Source organism: Oxyura jamaicensis, chromosome 2 (assembly GCF_011077185.1).
Source record: "Oxyura jamaicensis isolate SHBP4307 breed ruddy duck chromosome 2, BPBGC_Ojam_1.0, whole genome shotgun sequence".
Classification (NCBI taxonomy): domain Eukaryota; kingdom Metazoa; phylum Chordata; class Aves; order Anseriformes; family Anatidae; genus Oxyura; species Oxyura jamaicensis.
Genome location: NC_048894.1, coordinates 95,292,473 through 95,319,653, shown reverse-complemented (window position 1 = coordinate 95,319,653; position 27,181 = coordinate 95,292,473). Strand labels below are relative to the sequence as shown.

At 38.6% G+C, this 27,181-nt stretch overlaps 1 protein-coding gene across 1 annotated transcript in view; it reads left to right on the top strand.

Moving 5' to 3' along the window:
- The window catches only part of AHRR (aryl-hydrocarbon receptor repressor), an 89,660-nt gene extending 65,485 nt beyond the window's left edge, over positions 1–24,175 (top strand). Inside the window, exons 5-11 of the mRNA XM_035316114.1 lie at positions 9,193–9,282; positions 10,748–10,877; positions 12,345–12,478; positions 15,456–15,655; positions 17,268–17,386; positions 18,375–18,516; positions 21,080–24,175. Coding sequence (XP_035172005.1) covers positions 9,193–9,282; positions 10,748–10,877; positions 12,345–12,478; positions 15,456–15,655; positions 17,268–17,386; positions 18,375–18,516; positions 21,080–22,199 — 1,935 coding nt within the window. The 3' untranslated portion in view covers positions 22,200–24,175. The remainder of the gene's footprint in view (positions 1–9,192; positions 9,283–10,747; positions 10,878–12,344; positions 12,479–15,455; positions 15,656–17,267; positions 17,387–18,374; positions 18,517–21,079) is intronic.
- Positions 24,176–27,181: the final 3,006 nt, after the last annotated feature.

The following is a 27,181-nucleotide window of genomic DNA, read 5'->3' as shown; positions in this document are numbered from 1 at the left end:
ATGTGCAACTGTTGCTGTTGCTTAGAGGAGCTGTCTCTTCTAACTTTCCATCCCTACCTTCTTCCAGATGATCCACTGTCATCCACCTGATACCTCGGTTACAGAAGGCATTGCTTGCCACTTGTAGCACATTAATAGCAGAATCAATGCCTGCTACCAGTGTGGGGCAACTTATGTTTCATAAAAGGTTTTTTGCAGGTTACAAAAACATGAATAAGATGATAACTAGCACAGTAAGACGGTTCCCAAAGCTAAATTCTGGAACGCCACTCTCCCTTAAAAGCTCTACTGACCTGAAATGGTGTTTAAAAAAGCCATTTGCCCATCTATTACTGAACAGAATGTGAAGTGCAGATTGTTTTGCCTTTTTTTCCTCACTCCAAAAATATTTCTGTACTAGAAAATGCAATATCTAGTGCTAAATGCATGGAAAAGTTGTGCTCTGAAACTGGGACATTACATTCAGTTTACAGTGTATAGGACTCAACATTGTCTCTTTTAGGTTTTCATTCCTTGCAATGAGATGTCTGCCCTTCAAGCTAGTTAACAGCTTGTGAGTATGAATAAAAGTCAGCTGTGGATGGAATATTATGATGGCTTCTTCTCTTCATGACTTGATACACTTACGTATAAATAACGCTGAAAAAAAATCCAGATATTTTGTCCTTACATATGTCTAATTGTCCAACATGTTGGATAAATATTACTCAAGACTCTTTTCAGTAAGTTATTTCTGTGGAAGATAATGGGTAATCTTACTACATTTGTTATTGCAAAGACTACCTAACTAAATTTGTTATTAGAAGTGCAGAGTAGTAAGCAATCAATGCTTCATTTTGAGTCTTCTCAAATGGAATTAATCAGGCTGGCATTTTCTATATTGAAATTGTTGAAGAGAAGACTGAAAAACCCAGAGCAGCTGCAGGACTCAGAAAGAATGATGGGCTGAACTTGCGCTGAAGATATGATATTGCCCCATCTTTACTTCCATCTGTGAATAGAACATCTGGTTTTGAGAAAATGGAATGAGAAACTGCATAAATCACTGTAAAGTCTGTTTCTATTTCCAAGTGTAGTCCAGGGCACAGTGTTTGTGAAAGAGCATTGACAGTAGGGTTCCATTACTGGTAGAGCAAAATTTTAAATTCAACATCCATGATTAATGAGGAGGCTAAAGAAAAAGATACGCAAGATTATGTAAAACTTCACTATCCTTTTGTGATAATTGCTTAGGTAAATGACATGTTACTCTCACAGGTACTTGTTAGCATATCCAGTAATCATGGTACCTATATCTATGTATTAATAAACAAAATATATATTTTTTTCTTCTTCTGACAGTTCTAGAATTCATTCTTTCTTCAGTCCCCACTACTTTTATAATGTCTGTTAATCTCAGGTTACCACCTGAGATTATTCATATACTCACTTCCTATATGAAATCCCCATTTTTAATGCAAAGAAAATAACTGTGTTTTTGTTGTTGCTGTTGTTTTTATCAACTAGACATGAAAAATCTACCAAATCTTGTCATCAGTAGTAAGCATTGTTGGTACTATTTTTTTCCCCCTAAACAAACATGCCATATGACAAACCTGTACCGAGGTACTTAGTGTCACCCATTGATTAACTTTTGCAGAAAAAAAACTTTCCCTAACCTGTCTTTAAGCTATTAGTTATTAGTATTGCTCAGCTCTGGAAGCCAGTAGCACAATCTACATTCTAATTTCCAGTGCTTCGCTCTCGTGAGAAGAACTGGATTCAGTTGGCATGTATCACTTTCCAGAGTGTACTGTATCAGCTTTTGCAAATACAAAATCAAGTGATGCTTCAGATCGGTCTGCATACAGCTCTTGTTTCTCAATACCATCTTTGGCAGAGTGGTTGATTTTGAGGCCCCAGGCTCATCAGAGGCCAGTGTTTTATGCCTATAGGAAAGAAGAGAGGCCCTACCCCAAGGACTTGACACAGACTTAGTGAGCTTTGTTGCAAGAGATTAACTTGGAAGGAAATTAAAAGAAAGAAAAACTGCATTTGCAGTTCTGCATCATGCAATCAAAATAACTTTAAAAGCAAAGTTGTTCTTGGTTATTGTGTCCAATTTTTATTACATATCAAGCATATCAAAAACAATATCACCATGGTTTAAAATGCGTTTACATGTGTGCACACATTACAGTCTCACCCTCCAGGGAGCTACTATGTTTTTTTGAAAGTTTATAGCTTACATTTACCAGAGCCCAATGACTTACATTTTCCTAACCGATTTCCAGGAGGCCAGTTTTTGTCTGCTGCCTCTTGACGAGCCACAGCATTCCAGCTCCTCCGTTAGACTGAAGGCACATATGTAAACAAGTATCTCCAAAGCTGATCTATTTCCTCGGTGGAAGTGATATGACAGTGAAAAATGGAGTAACGGGGGGTTTCACAAAGTGAATCATTCAGAATTGCCCGTGCCTTTCAGATGGCGGAGCTGGTCCATCCAACAGCGAATGTGAGGTGCAGGACTCAAGTGCTTCCAGCAACGTGGACGATCTTTGAGAAATTTGCCGGGCCCTGCTCTGAGCAGTGCAGCACTAGAAGCTGAATTTCCATACCGTCTTTAAGGAGCCTGAAATGATATCCAGGCTCAAGGAGATAGGAAGGAATGTGAATGTGGTTTTATGTGGGAAGACCAGAAGAATGAAAGGAGCATAATGATCATATGTGTGCATTTCTTTGTATTTGAAAAGAAACATTTCTGCTGCGGGTTCACCCTTGAATATTTTCCCTTGGTTCCACTGCCATGCATGCAGCTGCCGCCGAAAACCAGTCAGACCGAACACCCCCTCTGAAAGCATCCCATGTAAACCAGGGCTGTAGGCTTCAGCCCGTAGGATCTATTTCCTCCCTTGGCTCCAATGATGGAAATTTATATTCTGTTTTGCCTCTTTAGCCTGAAAACTAACCAGGACATGCAAGTCTTTGATCAAAACTGAATGCTAAAAACAATTCTGCCACTCCCCCTTTGCATTGACTAGTGCTTAGTCACCCAAATATTCCTTTTGAAGTTGCTTTGTAGATACCAAAGAAACACATAAGAGTCCGGAGGGCTAACAGATACTGTACTCGCCGAGCAAAGGCCATCTTCTGATGTCACTAGATGCAGTATTTCTGAATAGTCTTTTATGCTGGGTTTTATTGCAGGGTTCTGTAACAGTTTCTTTTCTTTTGGGTTTATAAAGGGAAGCTCAGGGATGCTGGGGTGATTTTTGAGAAGGGTAATTGTGAATCCTAAAAACACCAGTGGAAAGAAATACTGATTCATTAAACATTACGGTTAAAGACAGAAGGCGCATTAACGGTCCGCATTTTCCTCCTAATACTCACAAGACTTCAGCGCGAAAGACAAGAGCGAGGATATCATTTCCAGAGTTTTCAAATAGCTACTTATTTAGATCACCAGAAAATGGCCCCATCCTACAGAGGACGCAAAACCCAGCAATGCACTATTAAATGAAACGGTTCCAGATAAACTGTGAGCCAACTGACCCTGGAAATTTAGTACCCAAGTTGCGTGACTCGAAAATCTGTTCAAAGCGAGGCATGGCTGCAGGCCTTGACTGTTGTACTTTAGTAACCATGGCGACACGGTCTCTGGAGACCTAATGCTAGTGAATTTTCCTTTATTTCAAGGAAGGGTAATAAGAGAAATGTGGCTTGGAACTTCTTCTTCTTCTTTTTTTTTTTTTTTTCTTTTCTTATTTTTACTATGCCATGACCTTGACCAAAATATCTTTGAAGTATTTACTGGCTGATTTTCTGCTATGGGACCAGAAAAAAAAAATCAGGATATATAAAGGCTGTTGCCAAAGGAAGTCCTATCTTCCTCAAAATATTTGCCTTCGTTCCCAAAGAGGACCTCTTTTCTAATAATGTTTCTAAAAGTTCTTAATGGAAGGAACTGATAACTTTCATCTCGCAGCTACTGAGGGCACCAGAATAATGTTGTACTTTCTTTGAACTGACAGATTAATTGTTTTTTTGTTTCAGTAGCAGGTGCAGCTTTTCGTGAGTACATAATTGGATGTACATGTTTTTCAAAAGAACACAGGCCCCTGTCTGGTGCCAAGCTTTTTTTTTTTTTTTTTTTTTTCCATGTGGAAAAAAAAGAAAAAAGAGTGATTTCATTTTTTAAGTACAGTGTAAAAAACTCATGTAAGTGTTTTTTAAAAAGCCAAATACAAACAAACAAATGTTCACAATACATATTTAAGTCTGTCTCACATCTTTCAGCTATTATCCTGGATTAGAAATTCCATCTGTCATTGAATCCATATGGTTTACCAAATGGCAATTTACAACCATGTATTTTTGCAGATTAGAAGTTAGTTGGTTTCTGTTGCAGAAGTTCCAGTGTCCACGCTAATGTCTTTGTTTGCCTGTGTTTGTGTGCGTGGGTGCATCCCTGTGCGCACGTGTGTGCATGGAAGTATATGCAAATGGTTAAAAATTGTGGTACGATGCAAGTGGACTTTATTGATTAAAACACACCAGTTGCACACAATGGAAAAAATGTTGATGTTGAGCTACGGAGTTAGGTTATTTCCTCCCCTAAATCCACGAGCCCTATTTTACGCTTTCCATTATTTCTGCTCAAAGGAATAAACAGAGGAGAGGAAAGCTGTTCTTGACTTGCCTGTGTTTTGGGCAGGGACATGCCCTTTGCAGAGCCTTAGGAGGCTTCTGGCTACCTGACCAGGTTGTCATGCAAAAGGCAGAGTGAGCTGCACAGGTGTGAGGCTGGTCCGTGTCCTCCTTCTCTCCCTTTTCCTCCTTCCAGGTTATTGATAATTCATGCAGATTCTTGCTGCGCTTCTGACACAGCACCCCAGTGCAGTCTCCCATGCACTAGGAATGAGAGAAAGATGTCGCTGAGGCCTGGAATTTTTAGTTCAGAAACTGAAAATGTTAAAAATCATAAACGGAGCCGTATGTGTTGTTGTCCTGCTAAATATGAGACCTTATAATTTATACCCATAAAGCTGTGAATAGCTTTTGTTCATTGTCATGGATTGAAGCTGCCTGTCTCTTCTATTTGGTGTTACAAATTATCATCATTCTGGCCAGAATAATGCAAAATCATCACGCGGTGTTCCTTTAAAGGGCTTGAACATGAGGTTTTGTATGATACCTGAGATATTTATTTGAGAGGTCAGAAGAGGTCTTTTCCTACTAATTTGCAATCATTACTACCCACGTCTGGGGTACCAGACCTGTGCTAGCAAATGCCCTCCACCTTTTCCCCAGCTGTGGTCACTAGGTAAGAAAAGTATAAATCTCAGCCCAACTCTTGGTTCTGTTCCAATTTGTCTGTGCTACAGATGTCAGATTTCACACTGAACAGCACTTCAAGGTAATCCTGAGAAAACAGAAAAAATTGCAGGCATGGGTAAGACGCAGTGGATAAGAAGTTCTACTCCATGTCCAGCTTGTCTCTTTTTAGCGTGGTTTAAGCAGCAGGTTTCTCAGCTAAAATGAGGTTTAGACACATGGAATTTGTGTTAATCCTCAATGGCTTCATGTGGCTCCATAAAAGTTGTTGTTGCACCACAGTGGGTTTTGCTTTTCCTGCCTGCGAGGCAGAGCATCTGATGTCTGTGTTTGGGGTCATGAAAACCAGGCGATGCATAGTTAAGAGATCTTAACTCAGAAAAGGACATCAGCATTTTGAGAACAAAACAAAAACAAAGAGGGGAAACTTTATAATTCTCTTCATTTACATACCTTCCTCAAATCCATACTTATTTGTGGCTTAGCTTCAACACATGGCTCCTTGAACTTTTCTTCCACTTCTTTACTTTTGCTCCTTCCCACCCTTCCTTCGTACCTCCTCCAATCTCAGAGATGTAGTTGCCAGTCCGCTGTTCTGAACCCTTAGAAATAAACACGATCCCAATTCTCCTTCCCATTTTTACAAACCCCTGCACCTGGTCCAGCCCAACTTGGGCTCCATGAAAGAAAAACTTATGCAAAGAAGAACCTTTGTCTCGCCGGGGAGTAACAAGTTTTGCTTTTTAAAGAAGAGACTGATCTCTTAGGCTATGTGTCTGTATGTTCTACATGTTCGTAATTGCTAGCTGCCCTGGCTCTATGGATTGAACTGGAGATCTTTTAGAAAGTGCACGGTAACAGCCATAAGCATCCACACAAAGGAGCTCCCTCAAATGTCCTATGGTTATCTTTGTGGAAATTTTTTAGTCTGCCCAAATTAAAAGGCCTGCCAGATGTTCAAATTGTAATAAAATTCCTAACATCACATCATTGATGGTTTCACTGCTGTGAAGATGAGCCCAAAGAGACAAGATGCCAAAAATGCTTTCTTGTCTCCACTTGATATTGGAAATGGATATGACAGATACCATCTTCGGAGGCTCCTCTCAGTGCAGTGAAAGGCACAGATGTGAAGACGTAGACATTCTGGCACATTGTCTTCTGTTTGGTGAGGTAGTGAAATGAATTTGGGCATTTTTTTTATAGCAGAAAATAGCACCAACCTGACAAGAGCTTGTGGCTCAATAGTAGACACGGATATTTGTAAACAACACTAATCCAACCTAGCCAGGGATAACACTTATCCTGAAAAGGATCGGTATTGATTGAGCTGATCTGGAGATAAGCATGGTTTGCCCTTGGCTGTTCTTACAGCTGACTCATGGTCGGCATTGATTTGCTCAAAACAGTTGCTGTTACTGCTCTTTCCAAATGAAGGTAAGCCTTTGCAGTCTCACTACTGGATTTTTTACAGTCACCGTTTCACAGCTTCTGCAAGACCCAGAGCTCCTGGCCACATGTGGCCCCAGTGGACCAAGTTTCCAAAGGTGCTCCACATTTATGGCTGGGGCCAGATCTTCTGAGGAGGTCGGCCTATTGTATGCTGAACTCTTGAAATTCTGCCCACCATTGTCACAGCGGGAACAGGCTTTAAGCAGTCTTGGAAATCTGGTCCTTATTTAGGAACCAAAAAGAGAACCAAGCTCTCAAAAAACTTGTCAGTGTATCTGGTTACTGAGCAATAGAAAATCTGCCCCCATTGTGCTTCAGGATTAATATACACGTTGCAGCAACTGTAAATTAAGAGAAAGGTGAAGTAAGGATAATTATGGTAGAGCAGTGCTTCTTCAGCTTCTGTTTGAACTATAATCTCAAAAGACCTCAAAACCATCATGTGAAAGGATCATCTAAACCACCTTGGAATGCGAGCCTGATGGAGTCAAGACATGTCACTGAATCTTTATCAAGGGAGGAGAGGCAAAATTAGTCAGGCTGCGTGCAGTGTGATGGATGGTAATGTTCGTGTCACGTATCTGATTTAATCCTTACCCTTAATTTGAGATTTTTCTCGTTGCTTTCCTTGCATCACTGAGTCTATGGGAATTAATTCAGCTTTTTTCTAGACTAAACATTGGTCTTTATCAACGAAATATTTATTGACTAATTTTTACATTAATTGTATTTATTCAATTTTGCTGTGTATGTGTTTATAGAAGCTTAAGAAAACTACTATACTTCAAAACACACATCCAATTTTAAAGCCATAACTACAACCGCACATGTATTTCATTTTCTTGTTGGAGATTATTATATTATCTGTATGTTTCAATGCACAGAAATTCAAAGCAATTGTCCTGGAATGGAATGTTTTAAATCAAAAGCAGCAAAAAAGTAGTAGACAGTTGTTATTAAATTTTAATTATGTGAGTTAATGCCAATTTAAATTTAAAATAGATAATGATATCATAACGTAATATTGTAGTTATCTTGTAATTAGCTACCCTAACGTTTTTAGTAAGCATGTTCCAGATTGTTATTCATTATTGCGTGTTAGGAAAGAGAGTCTTTCTGCAATCGTATGGAAACTACAAGAATGTTTGTAAGGAACCAAACATTTTGATACTTCCATATGTTCATAGTAGGAATAGCAATATATTCGGTAAGTATCTTATTAGGCAGTAAGTTACAATTGTAGTACAAGACACACTGGATTAGAGCAATGTTTGTCATATAATGAGACTTCTAAAAAGAGAAGACGTTTCAGGCAAAACATACATGAAATTCAAAATAATTCTACCATCTAAATCCCAGCAATTTTACTGTGAATTACAAACAAGAATGCTATATTTATTCTGTATTTATTTGTTCTTTTTCTTTTGTATTTAAAAGATAACATTTATAATCCTAAAGGCCCCAAACTGGATTCTATTTAAATGAACAGCAATTCAGGTAGAACACTGAAAACTGGTATCACACATGATAAAAGCTTGAAAATGTGAATCAACATACAGCACATAACTGTTAAATTTGTGATCAAAGTTCCTTATTTTACTAAATGCATGCAAAATCTGTATCAGCCTCCAGGAAAACGTGGTGTCCAATGTCTTTGCAGGGTGATTTTTTCATATCTACTCTACACAGAAAAGGAGAAAGGGAAAGAATTTTTCATTGTCCCTTCCTGTAAGACAGCTAGATGGTGTCAAACAACAGTAGTAAGTAGCAGGTTCAAAGACACAAAATAAAGTAGTTCTTCACTTTCAAGTTATTCCACCTGAAACTAAGCTGTGCACCTCTGGTGTAACAGCTTGGGGATATTAAAACTTTCATATGGTTTCAAAATGCAATTGGACAAAGTTGTCAAGGTTTATTAAAATAGTTAGGGCTATGAAGGGGATATTAAAAGGGTTATTTAAAAAGTTATTGAAGACAAGGGAAGCACTTGAGTTGTGGGTGGCAGGAAGACTTTTCTAGAAAAATAACAGCATATGCTTGTCTTGTTCATGCACTCTTCCCTGGAGATTCACTAGTGGAGACAGGATGCTGGGAATGGCTGGACCTTTGGCACAATCTGGTCTGGCCATGCATTTCAGACAAAACACATTAAGTTGAAAACATTTCTACCAACTAAATCACAGAAATGTTACTTGGAATTCAAAAAAAAAAAAAAAAAAAAAAGGCTATACTTATGCTGTATTTATTTGTTCTTTCTCTTTGGCATTTAAAAAGTAATATTCTATAGGTGCATAACCCAAAGACTGTAAACTCATATTTGAAATCTAGAGGAGACCAGACTTAAACATTCTTAAATTTATATTTCATACCCATTTTGCTCTTCACGTTTTGATGATCATTTTAATTACTTTATTTCCCCTTCTTTAGTCACTGAATGGTTTTGCATTGGTGGTGAGTGCAGATGGAATGATATTTTATGCATCATCAACAATTGTGGACTACCTAGGGTTTCATCAGGTAAATATATTAGTAAATATTTAGACTGCTTAATATTACACTGACTTTCTAATGACTTTCTTGCAGTCATTCCTGCTAAATGGCTTTCTAAAATGCAGAACAGCATGTTGTTTTGTCCTGTTCTTCTACTGCTGATTAGACATGCGTTATTACTGAAATTATTTTACTATGCCATTTTAGACTATTTATTTATTTACTGTTATATGATGGATGAAGATTAATTCCTTGTATTGTTGCAAGAGAGATTCCTTTTGACAGAAACATGATCTACTATAAAACTAAGATGTGTCCAAATGTTTGTTTTCAATTGTAGTGTAAGGTGCTGTTATTCTAGACCAGTGTCCTGTGCAGAGTAAATAGATTATAAAGTCACAGAATAACTTAACTATGTAGTTGGAAAAGACCTCTGGAGGTCATACAGTCCAACCTCCTACTCAGAGCAAGTTGCTCATATATTCATCTAGTTAAGTTTTGTGATTCTACAACTCCCCTGGGAAGGCTGTTCCAGTGTTTTACCACCTTGACTATATTTTTTTTTTCAGTTTTATCAAGCCCCAGTTTCCCAGTTTACAACTTGTGCCTGCTGCTTCTTGTCCTTCCACGTTGTCTGAAAGGAGTCTAGCTTTCTCTCTTCTACACCCTCTTATTTGATAGATACAGACAGCAGTAAGCTCTTTCGGAAGCTTTCTCTTCTTAAGGCTGAACAAACCTCACTCTTCTCACCTGATAATGTCACATGCTCCAGCCCTTGGTACCGCTCCCCTGGACTCACTTTAGTATGTTAATATCTTTCTTTTCCTGGAGAGCCCAAAATTAGAGAGGATTTTGCCTCTGTTGAACTTCCTGAGGTTCTCATCAGCCCTTTTTACAGCTTGTCAAGGTCTCTCTAAATAGCAGTCCAACTCTCTCCTCAGCACACCTTTTGAGAGTGCACTCTACCCCATCATCCATTTGTCAAGAAATAACACAATGCTGGGCCCAGGATCAGTCCCTGAGGGATACTACCAGTAATTGTCTTCCAGTTGGACTCTTATGGCTCACATTTGCAATGTGCTAAAAAGAGTTAAGAACAAAAATAATCACTTAGGATATTAAGTCAAAAAGCTGGTTTGAGAAACAGGGACTTTCCTCAATCAGTCTGTGCTCTGAAGGTATCCTACTCCAGTCATTATTTTAAGGAAAGCATCATCCTAAATTCTTTACTCAGAGGGTGGTGAGGCACTGGGACAGGTTTCCCAGAGATTATGTGTGTGCCCCATCCCTGGAGGTGTTCAAGATCAGGTTGGATGGGGCTTTGGGCAACCTGGTCTAGTGGGAGGTGTCCCTGCCCATGGCAGGGGGTTGGAACTGGATGGTCTTAAGGTCCCTTCCAACCCAACCCATTCTGTGATTCTATGATTCTGAAGATAAGAGCCTGCCCTGCTAAGACTGCAGATTAAACATTGTTCTTTGCCATTTTTTTCAGACCGATGTAATGCACCAAAACATATATGATTACATTCATGTGGATGATCGACAGGATTTCTGTAGACAACTGCACTGGGCCATGAATCCTCCTCAGATGTCGTCTGGACAGCAAACACAGACAGAAACAGGTAGGATTATATAGTGTTGATTGGAAATGTAGGCATCACTGCAGAATTAGAACAGCCCTCCACCTACAACCATGTTTGTTCTTCAAGTCAGACTCTTCACTGGAAAGCTTCATACTGGCCATTTATAATATTAATGTCTCATAGATGATGTTTCTTCCAGATCTGGAACGTTTATAAGGTAGTGTATGCTAGTGAGGCTAGAATATTGATGCTTCCTTTATTTTTCTCTGACTAATTAATGTACTTATGGATATTCTTATCCATGCAGAATGAACAACATCAGTGTTCATCCTACCAATCTTTACTAATCTTCTTCACGCTGATCAAGACATTGGTATTTTATCTCATTAACGAGGAAAAAAATGCAATTTTTTTCTGTGCAGTACCACAGTGGTGACATAATTTTCTGCCATTTGTTTTCCCATGTACAGTTATGTGGATAGGAGTCTCAAAAGAACATGTAGGTTTAGGAATACATTTTTTCCTCTGAGGCTATATTTCCTTAGGATGGGAAATGGGCATGTATGCTCAAGGTGTCTCCTACATGAGGATTTCAGCTAAAGCTGAAATTATGACTACAAAAAATACAATGGGGTTGAAATTTTTAACTTTATACAGAATTGATCCCAGCAAAATTTATTCATTTTATGAGGAGAAAAGGAAATAATCTGTTTTCAAGAGGGGCGGTAGGTGGGGGGTGGGAAGTGGGGAGAAACTTGCAAGAAGTCCTTCAGCGGCCTTTATGAAGTTGTTAGGAACAGAGTCATGTAACTTTGGTAGAAATCCAAAGTTTGGTAGAATGTTTGCTTTGCAAGAGTCTTATGGATATCACAAGAACTTTGCAGAATGTTATAGAAATTATGCAGAAAACAAATGAAACAATGTGCATGAGCATTTCAAACTATAAAAAATTATAAACATTTGGATTTTTTGTCCTAAGTATATACAGTGAAGAATTTCAGTTCCTAAGTTCATACTTCTGTACAAATACTTGTGTGTGTCTTTTGGGAAATAAGTGTTTCAAAAGCTGTGCACCTGTAGTCCGAAACTGGCAAATACATCATTAAAATTGAAAAGGCAACAGCTGAACATTAGCTAATTAGCCACTGCTCATTCTTTTTCTTGCATTAGCATTTTCCTGATTTCATTCCTTTTTCTAGTGTACTATCTCCAGTCTCTGATCTCGAAAACAGTAGCATCTGTTACCCTACTTTGCATTCTTAAAAACCCACAAAAACTCATGAAATACAAAATTCAAAGCTTCTGAAGAAACTCACCTGAATCCCATTATAGAACCTTTTTTTTCTTTTGGCAGAGCAAGTGCAGATGTGTCTATGCATGACACAGTTAAATATTTGCTATTCCATAAAACAATATTTAGCAACTTCCATTACAGTTTCTTCAAGTAGGTACAGAACATCATATTTCTTAATGTGATCTGATATATATTGCCTCCACTGTTTATAGGAGAAGAATATATTCTCAGTAAATTGTTTAAAGCACAAGAGAATGACAGCATGACAACAGATTATTCTTCCTTCTTAACTCGTTGTTTCATCTGTCGAGTTCGCTGCTTGTTGGACAGTACTTCTGGCTTCCTTGTAAGTATAATTTAACTTAGACAACTGCAGTCATGAGTACTAGATTATATTACTTCATAAGAAAAATGTTGGAACATTAATAGATTTATTGCAGACAGCCATGGATAGGATACACTTTTCATTTGTTGTACTCAAAGAAGAAATACCTAAAAACGTTTATTAATATTTATAAAGAATGATGGAAGAAAATGAGGCTGTAATATTTCAAGTTGAAAGAATTGATAAACTTTTGTTTTAAGTTCTTTCGGACAATATCTGTCTCCATTTGCACTGGCCCTAGAAGAAGGGCGGCAAGCCTAAGTTTCAACCATTCAACCATTCAACCATTCGACCATTCGACCATTCAACCATTTCAACTCAAACAAAAGCAGGCGGTGTACAGGAGGTGAATAAAGGACAGGCCCTTTAGGACATATGTAGGGACCTTTTCAGAGTATGCAGAAATGTGATAAGGAAGGCCAAGGCCCATTTGGTATTAAGTCTAGCTAGGGATGTCAAGAATGGCTTCTTCAAATACATCAAATAACAAAGGAGAACAGGGAAAATGTGAACCTGCTACTGAATGGGACAGGGACCCTGGTGACCAAGAAGGCAGAGAAGGCAGAGATACCGAAGGCCTCCTTTGCTTCAGTCTTCACTGCCAAGTCTAGCCCTCAAGAATCTTGGACTGAGGAGACCAGGGAGAAAGTCTGGAGAAAGGAAGACTTTCCCTTGCTTGAGGAGGATTAGGTTAGAGATCATTTAGGCAAACCTGATATCCACAAGTTCATGGGCCCTGATGGATGCACCAACAAATGCTGAGGGAGCTGGCAGACATCATAGATAGGCCACTTTTGATCAGCTTTGAAAGGTCATGGCAATCAGGAGAGGTGCCCGAGGCTAGAAGAAAGCAAATGTCACCCCAGTCTTCAAAAAGGGAAAGAAGGAGGTCCCAGGGAACTACAGGCCAGTCAGTCTCACCCCAACCCCTGGAAAGGAGGTAGAACAGCTCATCCTGGAGGCCATCTCTAAGCACGTGGAAGAAGAGAAGTTGACTATCAGGAGGAGTTGACATGGATCCACCAAAGGGAACTCAGGCTTAACCAACCTCATTGCCTTCTACAATGAGACCACTGGCTGGATAGATGAGGAGAGAGCAGTGGATGTTGTCTACCTGGGCTTCAGCAAGGCTTTTGACACTGTCAAACATGAGTAATATCCTCCTGGGCAAGCTACAAAAGTGCAGGCTGGATGAGTGGACGGTGAGGTGGATTGAGAACAGGCTGACTGACAGGTCTTAGAGGGTTGTGATCAGTGGCACAGTCTAGTTGGAGACCTGTAGCTAGCAGTGTCCCTCAGGGGTCAATACTGGTTCCCCAGTATCATTTAACTTACCCTTCAGTCACTTGGATGAAGAGATAGAGTGCACCAAGTTTGCTGATGATACAAATCTGGAAGGGGTAGCTGATGCCCCAGAGGGCTGTGCTGCCATTCAGAAGTATCTCAACAGGCTGGAGAGGTGGGCAGAGAGGAAGCTCTTGAAATTCTGCAAAGGCAAGTGCAGGGCTTGCACCTGGAGAGGAATAACCCCATGCAGCAGTAGAAGCTGGGGGCTGATGTGCTGGAAAGTAGCTCTGCGGAGAAGGACCTGGGCGTCCTGGTGGACAACAAATTAACCATGAGCCAGCTGTGTGCCCTTATAGCCAAGAAGGCCAGTGGTATCCTGGGACACTTTGGCAGAACATTGCTGTCAGGTCAGGGAGGTGATCCTCTCCCTCTACTCTGCCCTGGTAAGACCTCACCTGGAGGGCTGTGCCCAGTTCTGGGTTTCCTGGTACAAGAGGGACACGGGGCTCCTGGAGCAAGTCCAGTGAAGGGCTACTAAAACAATGAAAGGACTGGAACATCTCCCTTATGAGGAAAGGCTGAGGGAGCTGGGCCTGTTCAGTCTGGAAAAGCGAAGAGAAGGATCAGGGGGATCTGATGAATGTCTGTAAGTTTCTGAAGGGAGGGTATCAGGAGAATGGGGCCAGGCTCTTCTCTGTGGTGCCTAGTGACAGAACAAGTGTCAATGAGCACAAACTGCAATGCAGGAAGACCTGTCTGAACATAAGGAAAAATGTCTTACTGTGAGGCTGACAGAGCACAGGAACAGGTTCCCCAGAGAGATTGTGGAGTCTCCTTCTCTGGCGCTATTCAAAAATCGTCTGGACACAGCCCTGGGGGACCCTGATTGATGAGCAGGGAGGTTGGACTAGACGATCTCCAGAGGTCCCTTCCAACCTCAACCATTCTGTGATTCTGTGTAATTAGCATTTATGCACAAAGCATTCAATTTAAGGAACAAGAGTAGTAATTATCGCTTTTCACTTTTGTAAAAGGTTCTATAATAATAATAATATCAACAACAATAATAACTAGAAAGTCTTTTAAATGCTCCTTAAAATCCTCACTAGCAGTGCCTCATTTCTCGAAATGACTTCCCCATTTACTTACTAAAGACCAATCTTGTTTCTTCTTATGGCAAAGACAGATGTGCAAAGAAAATGAGAGGAATAGCAAGAGATAGAAAAATGTGATCTCTGTCTCAGATGCTCATTTGCAGGAAGATTATGGGTCTGAACAGAGCCTGGAAAAAAATACAGTTCCAGCTTCAGTGTGAGGCATGCAGGAAATAGCTGTTTGCACCATCATAAGCTGCCAGTCTTGGCAAACAGAACATAATGCAGAACTTCTGCTTTAAGCACACTGGAAACAAAGAAAAACCCATCAGCTTCAAATGTCTCATTTTACTGTTGATGGTACTGTCACTCACCATGCCTCTGAAATTGCATGATTTTAACTGTATGAAGATAATAAAATTTCTGTTTTTTTCTTCCTATTTCAAAACTGGGTTTGGTGTTACTTAAACAACATGGGGCATAGCATGTAGTAGCATTTTAAATGTTTATACATGGAATGCTTAAGATAACTATTTTTTAAAATTATTTTATAACAGACAATGCAGTTTCAAGGCAAACTAAAGTTTCTTTTTGGACAAAGAAAGAAGTCCTCATCAGGAACAGTATTACCACCTCAGCTGTCCTTATTCTGCATAGTGGTACCACTTCTTCTCCCTTCTGTGACAGAGATGAAGATGAAAAGCCTGCTTGTGAAAGCAAAACACAAAGCTGATGATGCAACAGCAGTGAATACAAAGTATTTTCAAATTAATCTTTTATCACTTAGTAAAGTATGCTATGGGCTTTATGTTTATTGAGCAAGTAAAAAGTAAAAATGATGCTAAATAACTCTTCATTTTAAAAGCCTTTCTTAGAAAGTAAATAATTTATCTGGATTCTCCTTCCTAATCTTCAGAAGTTATCAAAGAAAAAATAAAAAACATTCTAGTAGTTGTAGAAGTAGAAAAGCTAGCACATTTGTACTGAGCATTCTCAATTGTCCATATCTTCCAGTAGCACAATTATTTGGACTTGGCCATTTTTGGTAACCAACAAAGGAAAAAGAAAATGTTAGAAAATGGAATGTGTGCTTGTAGGAGGGTTCAAAGAGAGTCAAATGAGATGTATTTGGTTTATGTATTTATCTTATAACAGAAGGCTTATGAATACATAAGTCAACAATTGCACTAAATGGCCTAGGGCTGATCACATGGTAGCTATCAAAGAAGATCAGGACAGATTTTGTTCAGACTCATTTCCTGCCTAACACTTATTTTCATTATTCTTCTCTGATAGAATTTTAGTTGATGTTAGGGGCTAGGATTATGTTTTCCTTTATTTGGTTAAATATGACCTTATAACAATGAGGTCCACCATTGTGAAGTAAAATGCTCATCAGTGTGACTCAGAGTATCATAATTTGGCTTTTAGTTAGAATGTCCTTATGTATGTGTGGATTTACTATCCAGATGTGTAATGTGGTTCTAGCACGTACATCCTTTTGATGAGAATTAAATTACTGGAAAGCCAATATAACAGAATGTGTAGGCTTTGGATCAGAGTTTTAAAGTCATTTCCATTTGCTGGGTTTTCAGTGGTCCAGGTGAAATTAATTGAAGACCAAAATTGAGCTCCTAGGAGAGAGGCACTTTAATTGAATTTTACTATCTGACTGGGCAGTGGCCAAGGATTTGACAAGAATGAAATGTGCTTCATGTATTTACTATTTCATTTTATCTACATTATGATTTAATTTATGTAAAACAACAACAACAACAACAAAATGGAAACTTCAGGGTTTCATTTAGTTTTGTCCTTAAACATGATGGCCAAGGATGGTGGGCAAATTTATATAGACAATTGTAGTCTCATAGTCTTAATGAAGGGAAAAATTTGGAAAGAAGAGTTATAGGATTTGTAGCCTTTACAAACCGTGATATGCATTTTGAAGTAAAGATTGGAAGAAATCCATTAAAATCATGTGATGATTATTGGAAATTGAAGTCATGGTAACTCTTAAGTGCATTGCTGGTGAGTGAGATCCAAGTACCTTGAATGACAGGCAGAGCAAAATGTACAAAGCATTTGTCTCAATTCAAGCTAAAATTTATTATTCCATATACAGTAAATTGTGAGCAGAATATTACTAAACATAACTATTCCTTTTAATGGAATGCAGAATTCCAGTCATATTCCAGTTTGAGCAACCATATGAGGCAGAAGACATAGATAATTGTTGTGTGTTGGTTATGTTTAAACCTTCACTCTTTGCGAATGGTCAACAGCTTGAATACATCTTTCATAGTTTGCGATTTTGCTTTTTTGTCATTCACTGATGAGGAATTTTCCACATTTTCTGTTCTCTACAGCTCCAGTTCTAAAGGCAATTCAGGACTGTGTGAAGCAGCAGAATTATATGGAAGAAATAGTCATCATGAAGGTGCATCTTTCAATAATGTTTTACAGATTGCTGAAAACCAACTCAAAGGTATGTCTGCTAAGTAATTCTGGATTATATACAGTTTGTGGAGAAAGAGCCTTGCTTTTTCTTTTCATCTGTTAGGTTTTCCAGGTTTTGGTCCCAGTACTTTTTTTTTTTTTTTTTCCTTTTCTCTCACATATCCCTTCTGTAAAAAAAAAAAAAAAAAAAAAAGAATAATTAGCCACCTCAGAAGTCAGTATTGAATTAGTCTGCTATTTCATTGGGCATAAATACTATGATACTGTGACACCAATATTACACATATATTAACAATAAGAATGGTAAATAAGAATATTCAAAGTCCACTTTACTAAAAACAGCAGCACTGAAATTAACAATATTATATGAAAAAATTAATAATGATTGTATCTATCCTTATTTGAGGAAAACTGAAAAATGTATTACAAATGCTCCTTCCCTCAAAGATCAGAAAACAGAAGGAAAATTAAAATATAGTCTATAAAATTCACAATTTGCTTGTGGCTTTGACTCATACTTTTCCAGTGTTTGAATGTGACAACTCCAAGAGAGTCTATGTTGTGTTTTGGATTTTTGCAATGGATAGAATTCTGATGGTGAGTCTTCTCCAAGGGGCAGATTCTTGAGCAGAGTTGTACTCAGTCTGTGTACCTGCTGGAAAACTTTAACTTCCTTAAAACCATTCCTCTGTCTTAGCCCTAATTTTCATTAAGATTTTCTTATTGTTATAGTAATACTGCTGAGAGGGAAAAATGACAATGAAGTAAAAATACTAAAAAATCTTTGGTTACAGTTTATGAGCTTCTAATTGCCACATTCAGTTTTTCAAATTTCATCCTTTGTGTGGTTTGCCTAGTTCTGTGACATATTTTAGCATGTACTCTCCTCTGCTGATGATTCCAGGGAAGCAAACAAACCTGTGAGCACTCATCAGTTAAAAAATAAAATAAAAAAGGGTAAGAAAAAATATTAGAAACTGTTTGTGTTAAAATATACTTTCTTTTAAATTGTATAGCAAAGAATAATGGAGAAAATGGCATTTCTCTAGTCAAAGTACAAACAAATGAAGATCACTGGGTCTGGGTTCAAGCTAACACTCAACTTCTGTATCGAAGTGGTTGTTCAGAATATGTCCTTGCCCAGCAGCAAATGTTAAAGTAAGTATATTTTCCAGTACTAAAAAAACAAAAAAAAACAAACAAACAAAAAAAAAAACACAAAAAACATATTTTAGAAAAATGAATGTATTCTTTATGTGTGAGATTTAAAAACAAAACCAACCAACCAACCAAAAAAACAAAAAACTGTAGTGTCCTAAGAAAAGAGGTGTATGAGAAAAACTTAGTTTACTTAACAAATGAAAATCCATTTTTGTCTGGTATCATATGAAATGGCTGTTGTAATTCTAAGCAATATGTTTTCATTCTTCAGTCTTTTTTCCTTCTGAAATTGAGTATACATACATCTTAAAACAGAATACTTCAAAAGGAAACTGTTTTATTACTAATATGCCTTGGCTTTATTGCACAAAAATGTATTTTGGGGTTTGGTTTTACTTTACAACTGAATATCTTTGTTGATTTAGTGTCCTGACTTTTCCCTTTTCCTAACATATGATAATGTTAAACTTTTCTTCTTTTTTTTTTTTTTTCTTTCCCTTTGTGGATGACAGTTGAGTTCATGTTTTTAGTTGTGGATGTTCAACATAATATAAACAGGGGTGCTCATATTCATTGTATGTTTGTAGATAGATACATGTAGCTGGCTGTAGGCTCAGCCTTGGAATGGAAGCTCAGATATGCATTCAGAGAGGACTTCACTGGGTTTTCCTCTTTCCTCCCACAATGGCTTTTCCTCCTTCCCCCATGGGACTGTCTGTTCCAGTTCCTGTGGGCCTTGTTGAGGTATCTCTTCAAGCTAGTCTGAGGGAAGAGATAAGCAAGTGGACTGAATGAGCAGGGGCCAGGAGATGTACATAGCCACCATCTGGCCTTGTGGTCACATTTGTCTTTCCCTTTTGGATGCCTTGCAGGTGGAAGAAATTTTAAAGTCTTTGGACTTCTACCATAGATATCACTTGCAGGCAGCATTCCTCCCAGGATCTAAGTGAATAGCAGAGGACCTCCCATCTGAAGGAGCTCTACATTTACTGGGATGGGATAAATATTACCTTGCCGTAGAAGGGAATTAACTTCTATTAAGGAGCAGATTAAAAGTGCCTGTTTCTTGTATTCAGGTCTCTACTTCTAAATTGTTTTCTGTGTAACTAAGCAAGCTCTTTGATGTTGATTCAGTTACGTGCTACACTTAGTGGTCAAAAACCTTCATTTTTGCTTAATAGTTCCTATGGGTTGAAGAGTTACAAGAGCTGGCCTTGCAGATGATACTCAATACTGTCCTCCTGCTCATCTGCAGTAGATGCTGTCTTTTCTTTTCATCCTTACTACTACTTTTTATTAAATTGCATTCTGTCTTCCTGGAAACATACATCCTTCTGAGAAGTTTCTCTAATCCACTGCAAAATTCTTGATTTTGTAATCTAAGTTTTTGTTACTACGTGCATATTGTCCAATCTATTTTCCCAATTAGACTATTTCTGAGAGCTAGTTCTGCAGCAAACTTGCATCCTACCACTTGTGTCTCAATGCTCTCAAGAATAATATTTAGCAGAGGGCTGAAAATACTTAAGAAGAAAAAGAAAGAATATACTCTCTGTTCTCAGTGTGTGTTTATTAGTTGGACATTCTCTCTTTATAATAACATGGACTCCCTCTACTGGAAATTCCTATACTTGCACATTGAGTCCATACTCGAGGAAAAAGTTTTTATAGCAAGATAAGAAAAAAGCCTTCTGAAAAGCAATCCATTTTTTTTTAGACTCAGTTCCTTACTGTGATGTCCACTTCTGACAATGCAGATTTATAACATGGACTCTACGCGTTTGGGAATTAGCACATTGTGTGCAAATTCTCAACCCTGGAGTTCAGAGAAGGTTATATCAAGTACAGAAATACTAGGAGAGGACTCTCCAATAATGTTGAGTATTTCAGCTGTAGGTCACTGAAAATGAATTCACTGTTCATCTTAGAAAATGAAAGGCAATATGAATTAAGTTAGACATGTAAAACAAACCTACGCCAAATATAAACATGTGAGTATTCTGGACACTCACTTTGACATTTCATTTCATCTAATGAAAATTATTCATTCTCAAATATAGGGCCGCCATGGTTCCTGCTCAAATTGCTTTCATCAGAAAGTTCTCATCTGTTGTAATAATTCCTAGCTTAGAAAATACATCTCATCTAACATGCTATTTGCTTTCTATCTCTAGACTTTATTTATTTACTTACTTTCCACAAGAACAATTGTATACATACATTTTAACAGGAGAATGACAGTGTAAGGTAGTTACCGTATTCCGTACATAATGTTCCACAGTATTTGAGGTCTTTGTGAACTGTGTGCCTGAGTAGATGCGTGTCATAATTTAAATGAAACAGTGCCACAGAAAGGTAGTTTTGCACACAGTGATGCTCAGATGCATGTAAGCACTTTTTTCTATCTTGAACAAATGCAAAGTTTATATGGACAAGAGTATGAGATATTAAATTAAAATATTGCTCATAATACATGTCAAACCACTCCATTTTTATTGCAGAAAAGATCAATTTAGAAACCCCAGACTGACTCATTTTTTTTTCCTACTGTTATTGAAAGGGAAGAAGATGAACAACTGAAGATACCAAGCAGTTTTGCCAGTTTGAAAGGAAACCTGGATGGATTTTCCTATAATGGTGCCATTGAAACCCTGGGCCAGTTAAAGCATCTTAACTGGGCAGCAGTAAAAAATGAACAAGACAATATAAAAGTGAAGTTTGAGCCTCATACAAACGGTGAGTGTTTCATGCAGGAGGAATCTCTCAGCTCTAACGTATCAGTTTTAGGCGTTCAAAACAACTGCACAACAAACAACAGCTGGACTTTAAGAAACTCAAGCTCTTGTTCTGTGAACCCGCGAATGAATGCGTGTTCAAACAGAAGAGCTGGATCATTCTACAATAGAGACCAAAGTTTCTTAAATTTAGCATCAACTTGTCCTTCCCACTGGGGGAGTGCAGAAAATTGTCAGTCTTACTCAGGCTTACAGCAGCGCGCTGTGGAGAGCTACGCTACAGACCATCTGAAACTGCAGAGATCGTTAATATCCTCAGAGTCTCTCTATGATGCAGCGTTTCCCTTGGATATGCCTATCAAAACAGAATATGATTCTGATTCGGAAAACATCGCTGATAACTACCTGACGTCACAAAACCGAGCCTGGATGGACGACAACGGCGCAGTGAGGAAGCAGTTGTTCAGCTATCCCAACAAGGTGCACCTTAAAACAGAACCGGACCTCTGTCAGCAAGCTTCACCTTGCCAGAAGCCTAGGCACTGCCTTTACACGCCGCATAACTGGCAATGCATCGTAGCAAATCATCCCAGCAATCTCAATCTGAACAGATCTTGCAAGGGTTTGCGTAACAGAGAGGTGGCCCCGTTTTGCCCCCAGAACTCCTCCACCTGCTTGGAAAGCCTGCCTGACCTGCCGCACTCCGAGTGCTATGGCCAGTTCTACAGCCCCGGTCCAGGGGAGGAGAAAGAGCAGAGTAATGAGGTTTTTAAAATGCCATGTGAATATAAAAACCCCTGCTTGGTTCAAGCAATCAAGCGTGAGCCCCTGGATTCCCCACCGTTGTCCAGCAGTGGACAGAACAGAGCACACGTGAGCTTCCCTGAAAACACATTAGCAGGTCCTGTGCCTCATAAAACCACTGAATGTACATACTTACAATAGATTTTATAGCATTGGGAATATTTATAATCTTACAGGCAAGAAGAAATTGTACATTCTCTTCCAGTTGGGTTAAGTGAGTTACCAAAATTTAAAGCCAGTGGAAAGATTTTAAGTGTGTGTGCGCGCGTGTGCTTCTGTGTGTGGAAGAAAACTGACACAGATGCATACCCCCCTCACACCTTTACTCACAGCCATTCTCTTACTGATCTCTGGAAAGAAAGAAAGATAAAACCTCAGATACAGAAAAATAATCAGTTATTATTGCACAGGTGTACTTGCTAATTTGTCTTCATCATCTTTCCTTTCTTGTTTGCAGTTCTGTAACAAGGTCTAGCTATTTCTGTTTCTTGCCTTTGTTCCTTTTTTTTTTTTTTTTTTTTTTTTTCCTCTCTCAAAGTGATGCCTTTGTGGAAAGAAAAAATGTTTATGGTCTTCAGTGTGGCCAGAAGTTTACCTTTGGAGTTCTTTTGTTTTTATTTTAGCCACTCTGATAAGAAGCGTCAGCTATTCCTTTATCTCAACATTAAATTAATGACAACAGGCAAGGGCTTCCCAAACCCGACTTCTTAACTTAAAAGGATAGCATTAATTTAGAGAAAATAGCACTCATAAAACACATTAGAAGTTATTTCACTTCAAACTGAGGTTTTCCCCATGTTTCCTTGACAAGACTGTTTTAGTACACATATTTTTCCATTTTAAAGCCTTCAGGCTTTCATGTTGCTGTTTGAAAGACTGAACAACGGGATGTTATCCACTTCCATAAATGAGCTACAAAGGGCTTTTAAATGTATGAGAAGAAAATATTTCTCCAATTATTTTCCTTGCTCTCACTTGTAACATTAACAAAGGAAATGCACTTTTAAATTTGATGGTATCTCTTTGACTGATAAGAGCTTGTTAGTCATCATCACCTGACGTCAAAAATCAAATCCCACACTAAGATTAGAAATGTTATTTCCAAAAGCAACCTCATTTCATCCCCAAAAGAAAATCTTAATCTCACTGAGAGACAACTGGATTTATGCACCAAAGTGCTTTTGAAAACAGATCCATATGCTTTCCTTTGAACCCAGATAGTCATTTATTTCCACTTTAAAAACAAATTTACAACTCTGTTTTGGTTATTGTTGTTGTTGTAGTTTGACTCCTGCACTAATTTTTGTTTTAAAATTGCACTATTTCAACTTTATATCGCCTTCAATTATATAAAAAAACATCATTATATAAAAAAAAAAAACTTAGATGTATATGTGCTTTTTGAAAGAAGCCCTATAATGAATGTTTTCTTTTTCCAAATGTTATAATTATATTGTCTTTACCCCTACTAGCCACTAAGGGCATGGCTTTACATGCCAGTGAAGTGGCATAAATTTCTCCCTAATGAGAGGGATAAGTGTAGTTTTCAGGCAAGGGGATGGTTCTGCGCAGGGAGTGGCACCCGGGAGTCTGCTCTTCTCCGAGTCTGATAGAAGTTGCTGCCTGAACGTTAGAGTTGGCAGCAGTAAATACATGCATTCTCTGCATGTCACTTATGTGCTTAGGAACAATGGTTTGATCCGAGATGCTGCACTTTACACAGAAATGATGGAGACACTTACTAAACTTTTGATGACTGTCCTGCATGTGGCAGTATTCACTGCAGAAAGGGAAGAGTGGATGATAGAGGGGCAATAATGCCCTGCTGCAGCTCAAGTTAAATCTGCCACAATCCAGCTGACCATACTCAAACCAGAACATCTCTATTTATCTCTGAGGTACATCAGCTCCCTGTTGGCTACGTGCTGCCTCTTAACTTGAGACTGTCGTGATATCCTTGCCTTAGTACTTTCACCGGTGGGTACAATGCAACATCAGAGCCCTTTCAGAGATGAGGCTGTAAGGGTGGAATTTACACTGCAATCCGGTGATTCATCATTCCCTTCACGTAGTGTTAAGCCCAATCACACAAATCGTTCTGGGTACTCAAGTTGCGCGAGACTGTGACAAATCAGCAGAGGTGCACAACGTCTGCCTTGTTGAGTCATTATCTACAAAAACAAGAGCAGAAGTGGGGTGGTGCGAGATAGGGCACTGTGGGACTAGTGGAAGACATGCCAGAATGACTGCCAAAAAGCTGTTCATTTAACCCCACTCTTGGACTCACCATGATACCCCTCTGAATGAGGGTACCTGGGTTTAGCGCTACCTTGCGCCTTCTCTCATCATTTGGATCGAAGCAACTTGACTGTAAAACACTACTATCCTCATCTGGAAGTGCCATTTTGCACAGATAGAAACGGTCACACCGGCTGCAACTCTGTAGAGGACTTTGCCTCTGAATGCCTTGTCTGTGCTTGGAAATATTTCCTAAGTAGTTATTTGTGCATAACTACAAAGGGAGAACTACACCAGCCCAATTTCTCTCTCTAGTGCAGAAGTAGCTTGTGCTAACAACATAAGTTCTCTTAAAGATCTTTCTGTTACAGAATAATGGATATTTTGTTGACATAACTTCATCTACTCTCAGGCTCTTCTGGTCTGTTTTGGCTGGGATTACTTTTCTCAGGCTCCCAACAAATCCAGTCACATTTTACTCATCGTAATTCACATTGTAAAGGTAGATGACGGTTCTGCATGTAAGAGAAGTTAATCTGATACATTAGGTGTAATGGCCTTCTTCTAGGAGGATGAATCAATGTGTCACTTAAAATGACACCTCCTAACTGCTCCCTGTGCAAATATGGTCAAATTTCCTTCCTTACTCTTCCATAAAGTCTGAATCCATGAAAAATACAAGGTAACTTACACTTATGCCATGCATCACGTTTGAATTTGTCTCACTTACATTGTGGCTGACTTGTTACTCCCAGTCTCACATGAAAAGGACAGAGAAGTAGGGTTCAGGATGTTTTCATCCAGCAGCATTCAGCTTTTATCCTCAAAGAGTGGTACTTGTACCCCCAAGCACAGCCCTAGGGGCTGTTTTAGGCGCCTCCCAATGTATTTATTGTGACATCGACAAAATTCTTCTTGTAGAACAAATGCCCTTACAAATGCTTGCTTGACACAAACTTGGAGCTTTCAGGTGGAAAGAAATGCCTTTCTTTTCCCAGTGTGTGCCTGATGCTTTCTAGCACCTGACTTATGATAGCATTCAGACTTCAGCTGTACACTCTCTAGAGCTTGTGATAGAACAAACTCCTTAATTCTGGTATTTTATTTTTTTTTAAGCTCTGAGAATGTGTCTGCCTCAGAGACGTTACTCAGCCCACAGACAGCAGAGATGATTATCAGATCTAAAGCTGCTGCTGAAGTTCTTGTCTTTACTGGGAACTTGGCCTCATTTTTGCTCTCAGTGGACAGCTGCACAGCACCAGTGCTGGTCCAATTAAAGCACACAACTTGAAGCCATTCTCCTTACCTGAAAACCAACCTAATTTGAGAGAGGGGTGAAGTTGGGAGGTAAATGGAGCGGATTTTCCTGTTTCTTCTGATGCTGTTAACACCAGTGGCTGAAACTGGGGCAGACTTCCACTGTAGATAACACTATCAATAATTTATATTCACTTTAGATTGGGATGCCCAAACAGAGCCTTGTTTTGAGAATCTGAAGAGAATCTAAACTCTGTAGGCCTGACGAACTTCCTACCACTTGACTGTAATATCGTAATGTTTTAATTGCCCTTCTTTAGAACATAGTGATGTATTCTTAAAATCCTTTGAACTGAATCTCATCTGGATGGCATAGGGAGGTCTGACATTTGGGTGTCAGCCAGTTCAGAAAGACTTTTGCTGATGATCCTCAGCACAGTATTAAGATTGACAGGGCATGTGCAATTCTGGAAATTCCTAATGCTTAAAATACTTCAGCGGAAGGCATCAAGCCTGAGGCAGAGAATAGTCTGGGATAAAATCAGCTTCTGCTACCTGGAAGCCTTGTTTAACTCCTGTTGAAGCCATATGGGAACTTACGTAGGACAACTTGACCCAGGGTAGCTATTTCACAAAAGCCATTAATTTGTCTTAACAAAGTATGATATTTTAATTGAAATAGTAAAATGACATCATTTCTCCTGCCTTTGAATAAATACATTGCTCAGGTAGTCAAAAAAACCACCTAATTCATTTTCTTTCATTGCAGTGTCATGCAGCTAAGAAACCCTAACTCAGAATGATGGAGGTATATAGAGCCTTTGCTCTTTATTTCTTGTCTTTTCATTCTGTTCTCTCACTAGAAAATAAGTTTCTTCCCCTGGAGTTTCTCTTAAGCCTTGCAAAATCCTCTGTGAAATCACTAGTCATGACTGAAGCAGACTTCTGTAACATGCAGAGTGAGAAAAGGAGTTCTGCAGGTAGCCACGCTCAGGCTGTAGTCAAAAGGTTTTTATTTAGCTGAACAAAACTTGTGGAAGAGAGCTACCAGTAGTTTATGGCCATAGACCCTGCCATCCTGACAAGTAGACCTTTAACACACATGGCACATATTCTTGCCATTATAAACACACATTCTGCTGTAATGCAATTATATTTTTTCCCTTCCCCTTAAAATGTACCTTTTCTGTTTCTTCTGTTGCTTCTCTCAGTATTCACATAGTTTTTTTTTCCCCCCATAACTGTGTTTTCTACATTGAGTGACCACATTTTCTCAAAACTGATATTCTCATTTTTTAGATTTATATTTGCTTTGCTCGTATAAAACTGTTCTCAGATTCCCTGAAATCTGAAGCAAGTCAAATACAACCAGCAATTTTTCTGGTTATGTTGAATGCACATTGATAAAATTTTATCACATTACAGGTTTTATCAAATTAAAAACAGTCTGGACATAAATTGAGATAGAGTCCAGTTTCTTTAAAATGAATTTGAATTTAGTTATAAATTCAAATGTAGTTTCAAGTGTGTATTTCAGTTAATAGCACTGAACAAAATCATCAGTGACATGCTGAAAAATATAATAAAAAGACAAAAAGTACTTTTTTCTCTCTTTTTTCTTTTTCTTT